At 27.6% G+C, this 8998-nt stretch overlaps 1 protein-coding gene across 2 annotated transcripts; it reads right to left on the bottom strand.

The window, feature by feature from the left end:
• Positions 1-2102: 2102 nt before the first annotated feature.
• LOC110673813 (putative HVA22-like protein g) lies at positions 2103-5614 on the bottom strand. 2 transcript variants are annotated; one of them, XM_021837025.2, is made up of 7 exons: positions 5298-5614; positions 4082-4122; positions 3891-3989; positions 3750-3806; positions 3599-3662; positions 3306-3515; positions 2103-2852 (listed from the first exon to the last, which is right to left on the bottom strand). In XM_021837025.2, exons 2-7 carry the CDS (start codon positions 4111-4113, stop codon positions 2412-2414), a joined length of 903 nt encoding a protein of 300 aa, XP_021692717.2. In that variant the 5' UTR covers positions 4114-4122; positions 5298-5614; the 3' UTR covers positions 2103-2411. The 2 variants fall into 2 exon arrangements, with proteins under 2 accessions (XP_021692717.2, XP_057987994.1); XM_058132011.1 differs by having other exon boundaries at positions 4082-4175.
• Positions 5615-8998: the final 3384 nt, after the last annotated feature.

Consider the following 8998-nt stretch of genomic DNA (forward strand, 5'->3'; position numbering starts at 1 on the left):
TTTGTAGAGTCCAAATATAATTTTATTTTTATCATGGAGACTTTAAATTAATTTTTAAAAATTATCAAAGTTCAATATTTTTAGAAAATCAAATCCGATTCTATATATTCAAAAATTTTAAAAAAAAATCTCAAAATATTTAATACAAGAAAATACTAATATTTACATATAAAATAATTATTAAAAAATTAGGGGTATTACAATTTTTTACGAAATCATCCTTCCTCGAAGCAAATTTTTCTAGCAAGTAAAATTTTCAGAGCATTCTTTTTACACATAAATGTAACAACATACCTGGCATCAATACACCAATTTGATGGCGTTGCCCTCTTACATATCTTGATTTTAGACCTAGCCACAGTCCGATTCTAAATCAGAATTTTCAAATTGGTCCAATTCTTATTGACTAAAACTAAACTGGAGCTGAATCAAAATTGGTCATTTCCATTTTAGGCTAAAATTGCAAATTTTCCTTTAAAAAAAATTAATTGTTATATTTTATCAAAAAATAGTTTATAAATAGTTCAAATCTCATTTATTGTTAAAATTATTAAAATAATATTAAATGAGTTATATGATAAAATTTTAAAATTAAATGAGGATAGTATGAGAAAATATTTAGTCAAATTAATTTATAAAAACTAAAATTAAAATCAATCCCTTTGGTTTTTTTTTTTTAATAACTTCTAAACTTAGTTTATAAGCTTAAAAAATATTATATAACATACTTATCAACTTATTTTTAGATCTTATAAGTTAGTTTGATTAAATTGTAAGTTAAGACAAACACTTTAAATTAGTACTCCCATGAAAATTAAGAAAATTATTAGATAATCTCAATTTTATAAAAAAATTACTAATAATTGATTAAAATATCTTTTATATCAATGGTATATTATTTGAGAAATGTGTTGTTAATGTTTAATTTAATGTGATAAGTAATATGACAAATAATAAAATACAGATGAATAAAAGTAAAATTAAAAAAAAAATAATGCTTTCTTAATTTTTTAAAATAATAAATAATATAAGATAATTTTTTTTAAACACTATTATAATGAGACGGAGGGAATGATCAATAATCACCGCCATTACCCACTTACCAACTGGCGATGCATTTTAATATCATATTCACCATCAAAGTTCGTTGAAAAGAAAATTATACATTAACTAACACAAGTCAAGTTAGCTTATTAGCTGATCGCAAAACGAAGCTAAAAAATTCAGTTGCATTTTGTAAATTCTAGAGCAGGGTCAAAAGACTTTCACCTAACACCACTTTGATGTTTTCCTAAACAAACAAACAAACAAGAAAAAATAAAAAAAAGGGGTTTGATGTGGAAGTTTATACTTAAAAATGTTCTCCAACCAACCATTTAAAGTGTCTATACTCATCAGTTTGGAGCAACGGTATAAAGGTTAAAACAGTAGAATTTCAAATTTATTTTACTCTCATTGCTGATTTAGCTGATTTGAAATTTTTCGAATTAAAATCTATCAAATTAAATATAATATTTATTTTTAATATTTTAAAATAATATATTTAAAATTATGTTTTTCTTAAAGGAAAATATTAATTAATTTAAATGAAAATAACATCTAATAAAATAATATTATATATTAAAATTTTATTACTAATTTAATTATATTTCATTAACAACAATATTTAAACAAACATAAAATTATTATTGCAATTACATTAATTTTTATTCTTTCAAATAAAGTAATGTAATGTATAATATATTGCATTACATTATAAATTATAACTTTGTCAGAGAAAGAGAAGAGTGATGACTGTCCACGATAATAGTTAGAGAGAGAGAGAGAGAGAGAGACATAGAAGGTAAAGAGAAAAGGAGGCATGATTCATGAGAGTAAGGCAACGTAACCCGTGTGTTTTCTAGCTAAAATGAGCTGAAATTAAGACACAAAGGAAGTTTTTTTAACTCAACTCAAATTTCAAAATTTTTTTGACCCTTAACAATTCAGTATGTACAATTTGTTATCCCTATTTATTATCTTATAAATAATTTCTGTTAAAAAATAAATAATATTTTTGTGAAACCTATTTCTTGAAAATTCACAATGCAAGTAGTTCAAGCTAAGCGTAAACTATACAAACCAAATTTATTGAAGATAATAGTTGAGTTCATCTTCCAGCCATATTACAAATTTCATCTACGCAATACAAGCGGCCCCCAAAAGCATCCTGCCAACTTTATGTTTCAGTATCTTCACTTTTATCATCTCTAATTTTGCATCAATTTTCTCCTATCAACTCAAGCCCTTTCATCTGCCAATTCATTTTCAAAAAATAAAGCAACAAATGAAAAAGAAAACAGAAGACAACAAATTTACATCAACGTCAACAACAATGATCCAACACCCATCATCTACTGAAACCAATCTTTTTAACTTTTTGATCCAGAACGGCTTTTCCTCAATCTGGCACCTGTAACACGAATGGCTTCATCCATGTTAGTCTCGTTCGTGGGAGGGTTTGCATTTTCATTTGTTGATGAAGGCGCTGCTTCAACTTGCATTGCTTCCGCCTTGGTTGTTGAAGACTGATTGGAAGCTTCAGATGTGGCATTTGCTTTTAAAGCATTGGAAGGCGAGGCAGGAGCGTTTTGGGCATTTGAAGCTGCTGCAGTAGGAGTTGCTTCTAGCACTGGTGAAGGAGCCACATCTTCTGGTACCTCCATTTGGTGTTGACTTGAAGACGAGCTAGAAGTGGGGGATGCAGGTTCTTCAGTCTCTGGTTGTGCTGCAGCTGGTTGACGGTTGTTAGTAGAAGGTTGATGATTTAGAGCATCAGCGGGCTGGTGAGCCCTGGCACCTTGGTGTTGTGGCTGTAATTTCAATAGTCAGAAAAACTAAAGGCCAATATGGTAGCATCACATATAACTTCAACATGGTAACATCATGTAAATTGCACCTTCATAGCCACCATTACAGATTCTAAAGGATTACTAGTATTCGAATTCAATTCCACATTTGATACCAGTAGTAGAATAACACATGCAAGGAATAATTCATCAAGTGATTCAGGGCTCAATGACAAACTTCAAAGAGATATGTCTTGCACAACAACCACAACTCATAGGTTAAGGGAAACCAATTGAATCGCCAATCAGAATGTGATATGCAAAAGTGAAGAAAACCATCAAATTTTCAGCTTAAGAGACAGTATGATGATGGAAAAAATAAGGCAGGTTCATTTTTGCGCTGCTTAGGTGCTTTTCTAATGATACCTGGAGGAAGATAATAACAACATATTAATGATACTATTGTTATCATACTACCTGAGCAGGACGAGGCCTAGCAGCTGACTGTGCAGCAACATACTGCAAAGTCTCAAATACTCTTGTCTGACCATAGCTTGCAGCCCTTTGCCAGTATGAAACTGCCATATCTCCAGCTCTAGTTCTTAGTTCCAACAAGCTGCGATCAATTTCATTCTCATGCTTTGAGACATATGGTCTAAAGAAGGAATCATACACATAGGAAGTTCCCTGAAAAAGTGAAAGAACAGGTTCAATTACAATGAAGATCAACTATATAACATTCAGCCTTATAAGCTCCAGTAAATACATACCTTAGTCTTAGGGTACCACAAGTAAATGAAAAAAGCCAGCTTAGCTTCACTGTACAGTGGAACCCTTCAAGAAAGCAATATAGGAAAACGTAATGAAAATATGGATTCTCTCACAAACATTGCATCTGCATTCAAAACTAAGATTGCCTACCATGAAATAAAAGCATCTCCAATTCTCTCACAAACTGTCAACATAGCCACCAAAATCCTGCAATCCAAATAATATAAAAAATGAGTCCAGCACCAAAAGTTATTTGCACACTTTAATAGGAACAAATGACATGCAACTCACCAGTACTGGCACCAAAATCGAAGATGCTCAATTTCTGGCTTATTTTTTTCAACAGTCTTATAGCACTCATAAGCAGGATACGCATAGCCAAAAACCATCCTGCCAATATATTTATATAAATTTAACTTTGAAAAACAACATAATTCCTTTAAATTCAAATGAGAGCGAGAACTGGGCCATTGTTAACATACACAAGTCCTCTTGTAAGAAATGATCCAATCATTTTGTTTGCCTAAAAAGGAAAGATATAATGATGTTAATAACCACCAAGTCTTACTCACCCAGCTGAAACCAGGATAATGACACTATTAGACCTAGCAAATTATAAAATGCAGAAAATAGCACTCAAGAAGACTTGTCTACCTTACACCAACATATGTCTTGTTAAATCAATATGCTCATATATGATAATTACATTTTTCAAAGTAAAAGAAAATTAAATAAACAAATATTCATCACTAAATGTTTTTAGGACAGACTTATATAATGACATACAAAAAATTGGATACCATTTTAATTCTTATATCCCCATGGATTCTGAGATCTCAAGCTTCTAAAAATGGGTAAAAATTTATATATTTTTTTGTCTTTGAAAAAAGTTAGAAAGACCTCATTCAACTTACCTATATGGTTTACTAATGCTTACTGGAGTAAAGTTAGCCTTCTCTTTTGTTATTTAACAACAACAACAACAACAACAACAACAACAACAACAATCATTGCATTTCGTTAAATCATGTGTTTTCCGATTTTCAAAGCCAACACATCAAATAAACCAGTTTGAGAATCGAATTATCTTATCATCCATTCTCTCAGCAACCAAACTATGGATTAATACTTCGAAAAAAAAAAAAAAAAAAAAACCATGGATTAATACATAGTCCAAGTTCGACCTTAGATTTGGGAAGACCAACTAGAGACAGAGAGAGATCAGCAGTAAAATCATATAGATTCGGCTTCATCATCCTCGAATTCCATTATCATAAAAATAGACAAGTAAAAGCTCATCCTCAAAATTTTATCAGGACATTTCATATAAAGACAATTCAAACCGTTAAAGCGTTCATCATTCAAAAAACTATGGCAAAAAGATTCCCCAAAAAATAACTCAAAACAGAAAATAAACAAACTAAAAGTGAATAATCTAGGCAAAATACAAGCATCTCAAACCACACTCGAGCATTATCGCATTTAACCAAACACAAATGGCACAAAATACACAAACTACCACATCAAAACCTTGACAATTAGGCTAGAAAACACGAAAATAGAACTAATTATTCTCAAATAGAAAATAGAATGCCATTAACTACCTAATGGCAGGGAAAATGTTAAACACTAAGCAACAATCCAATCAATTTCACTACTGAAACGATGAATAGAAGAAAATGAAGAACACGTTAGTACCTCTTGATGATAATATTATTGATATGGAGAAAACAGGAAAACAAAAATGAGAGTTAGTCCAGAGCACTGAAACAGCCAAACAGGGAGAAAAAGGTCTAGAGATCAAGAAACCGCCGATGATTCGCTAAGATCTCCGGTGTCGCCGAAATGGGAAGGCGAACCGTTACGGTGTCCGCTTCGAGATAGAGACTGAGCCGAAGCAAGAGAGAGTGAAATGATAGCAGCAGTCTTCTGTGCCGTTTTTCAAATTTCTCAATTTCTTTGTTTTCTCTCGTTCTTTCGGTTCGGATTTGTGCTCAACTTGTTTTGAGTTCCGTAATATAGAGAGAGCTGCTTTTGTGTACTAGACGGATGGTGATATTTGTGCTCATCAGGGATTTAATCACCGTTCGATCTGTAACAAATGGTTCACGTGTTCCTGAATGTTGTAGGTCTCGACAAGTGTAAAGTGAGGAAGCTGTAGAAAATCTCTTCTTTTATAAGATTTTCAAACTTTTTCATGATTTTCTCAAAAAAAAAAAATTCAGGATAAGAAAATTGTCACCTGTAGTTCACATAGCGATATGAAATCAATTATGAATTGACCATTTAGCCCTTAAAGGCAAAGGGATATAACTTTTAGCGTTGTGTGATTTGTCAAATCGTATTGGGAGTGAGCTGTGATGTATCACTGACAGGTAATGCTATCACTGCTAAACGTTCTGGATAAGGAGCAAAACAATAGAATATCTACTGTATAGAAGTCTATAAAATTACGATGGGTATCTCAGAATAATGTTCGTTAGCCTCCCTCAGTGGTTCGAGAATAGTATTAGACTGATTGGATTTGGACCGGCTATAACTGTTCGGTTTCAGTTTTGACTTTGATTTGGGTTTGTTTAAAAAATAAAAATCAAATTTAAATTTTAGTATTATTCTAATTTGATTCTTTATTGTTTTGATTTCACTTTAATTCGATTCTTTTTTCTTCAATTTCAATTTCATTTGGTTGAGTACGATTATAATTTAATTTTTTATTTTTAAAATAATTTTATATAATTATTTTTATAAAAATTCATACTTTAATTAGAATTCAGGCTAATAAGTTATTAATATTAATATATCATGTAACATATCTTTTAGCAATTTTTAAGTATATGATATAATATATAAGTGTATTATATAATATACCTTTAGCTATTTATTAATTATATAATTTTTAATTATAATATATAAATATAATTATGAATTAAATATATATATTATAATGATATACTTATAATTAAGAATTATAAAGTGACTTTACATTAGAAAGTATATAACACATCTAAAAAAAATCATATAACTCTTGTTAATTTTGTACAATTTTTTTATTCGATTCGAGGCTTTGAGAATCATACAGGACTCTTGGGTTGGTCACAACCTTTTTTAAGTCCAAATCGAATTTTGACTTATAATTTCGGTCTAAAATTAGGAAATTAAAATCAGATTGAAGGGGATTTTTCAATTTTTATTTTACTTTTTACTTTGATTTCAATTGGATTTTATTTAACTAAATTCAATGGTAAAAATTGTTTAAATTTCTTTTTCTTAAAAAAAAAATTCGGTTTGATTTGAAATCAAAATAATTAATTATAATTAAGTTAAATATGATTTTGTTAGTATAATTACAGCAATTAACATGATTATAGGAGATTTGTGTAGTATAATTACAGTAATTAGCATGATTATAAGAGATTTATGTAGCATAATTACAGTAATTAGCATGATTATAGGAGATTTGTATAGCATAATTACAGTAATTATTATTCTTGTTTAAATTAGCTCGTATTCTCATATATAAATATATGTAATATCTCTATAAATAAAACACAGATAAATACACAATCTTTCCTTCATTACTTGTATTTTTTCATCTAACAGATTTCAATCAATTCAAATTTTGATCAATTTCCATTTGATTTTAATTTCAATTTGATTACAAATATTCGATTTTAACAATTCAAATTTAATCATTTTTTAATTTCAAATTAAATTGATTTAATTTTAATTTTAAATTAGAGTGTAATCATCTCTAATTAGACAACACTAATTTATTTTAATGTTTTGGGTTCAATCCCAGTCTGTTTACTTTTGCTTTACTCTTACTTTGAGTCATAGGTAAAGAGCATGACGTAGAAGAGAATAATCCTGCTATTTTAACTATATCTGAGGCATCAGCTTTAGCGAATAATGCATAATCTTCCTTTTCACTTTTTTTTTTTATCAGATGCAAAGCAGACTGTAATTAAAAACTTTAATCTTTTCATCTGCATGGTCTCAAATCATTAAATTGGTTAGGGCTTTGAAAATTGGATCATAAACGTACAATCAATGAATAGAGCAAAAGTTTAGTGGTGTTTGCTGTTTAGTGTTTCATCTTGTTATAAGATCTCAAAGTTGAGTACACTTAGAGTTAATTGTACTGAAATAAAATTTAAATTTTATAATTTTTTTCTAAGTTTAATCACGGACTAAAGGGTGTTTGATTTAATTATTGATGTAATAGATAACTCATAAGTATCTAGATGGATGTGTAGATAAAGAGTTTGAATTAGTATAAGAATAAGTGTATTTACCGTTAGATTAAATTATTGTATATAAATTTATATAATTTATATATATTTTTTAATTAATTTTACATAAATTTCGATATAAGTATTTAATCTAATGATAATTAAACTCATTCTTATATTAATTCAAGATGACATCATATATATCCTGTCTAAACAGTTAAATTAATATATTTTATAAATTTAAAATAATTAATATAATATTTATTAATTTTATTTTGTATCAGCTTTACAATTAGAGCTACTCGATAATAGCAATATTATTTTTATAATATTTGACGAAAACACACATAATCATAATCCGAATGAATTGTGTGCAATTCCTGCTGGTTGCTTCTTTCTTTTTTAATTTTGGAATGTTTATTTTATGTAATGCCATTTAGCACGTTAATAGCATAGTAATTTTATAAAAATATTTTTTCTATTAATAATATAAAATATCAAATACTTTTTATTTATTGTGAAAGTCACATTTTACATTTAAAGTTTAAAATTATAAGATTTTTTCTTTCTCAATAATAAAACTTTATTATTTTATAATTAAATGTTTTAAATTATTTAATTATTATTTTTTATTTCAATAATAGAATAAATAATATGATATAATTAATAAATAAATAATTTATTATATTATAAATAATTAACAAAATAAATAATCTAACATAATAAATTAATAATTATATATTAATATAATAAATTATATAGTATATACCCTTATTAGTCATTTTACATCTAAAAAAAATCTATAATATAATTTTACTAAATACTTAATATAAACCAATTACTAATTAATAATAATAATTATTAATCATTAGTTATATTTAATAATTAAATCAGACAATTCCAAAGTTAGACTTAATATTTAAAAAGTAGTGTTATTAAATTTAATTTTAAATTATTTTTTAAATACTCTTTAATTAATGTGTTAAAAAAATTATTTTCCCAATTTCAATAATAATACCAAATAAACACGGAGAAACAGCCTGATCAAAACCTTATCAATCATTTCCATATAGTTTTGATTTTTTTTTTCTTTCACATTTAAAATTATTCAATAAATATAATTTATTTTATTAGTTTTTTTTATGCAAATATTTTTTTCCTTCAAGC

This window comes from Hevea brasiliensis, chromosome 2 (assembly GCF_030052815.1).
Source record: "Hevea brasiliensis isolate MT/VB/25A 57/8 chromosome 2, ASM3005281v1, whole genome shotgun sequence".
Classification (NCBI taxonomy): domain Eukaryota; kingdom Viridiplantae; phylum Streptophyta; class Magnoliopsida; order Malpighiales; family Euphorbiaceae; genus Hevea; species Hevea brasiliensis.

Bases quoted from the DNA above. Each gene is read 5' to 3' on its own strand.
- LOC110673813 (XM_021837025.2), bottom strand. From the start codon at position 4,113: ATGATTGGATCATTTCTTACAAGAGGACTTGT. The intron at 3,663-3,749 runs GTAGGCAATCTT...GCTTTCTTGAAG, and splicing joins GGAGATGCTTTTATTTCATG to GGTTCCACTGTACAGTGAAG. The intron at 3,516-3,598 runs GTATGTATTTAC...TCACTTTTTCAG, and splicing joins TGTGGTACCCTAAGACTAAG to GGAACTTCCTATGTGTATGA.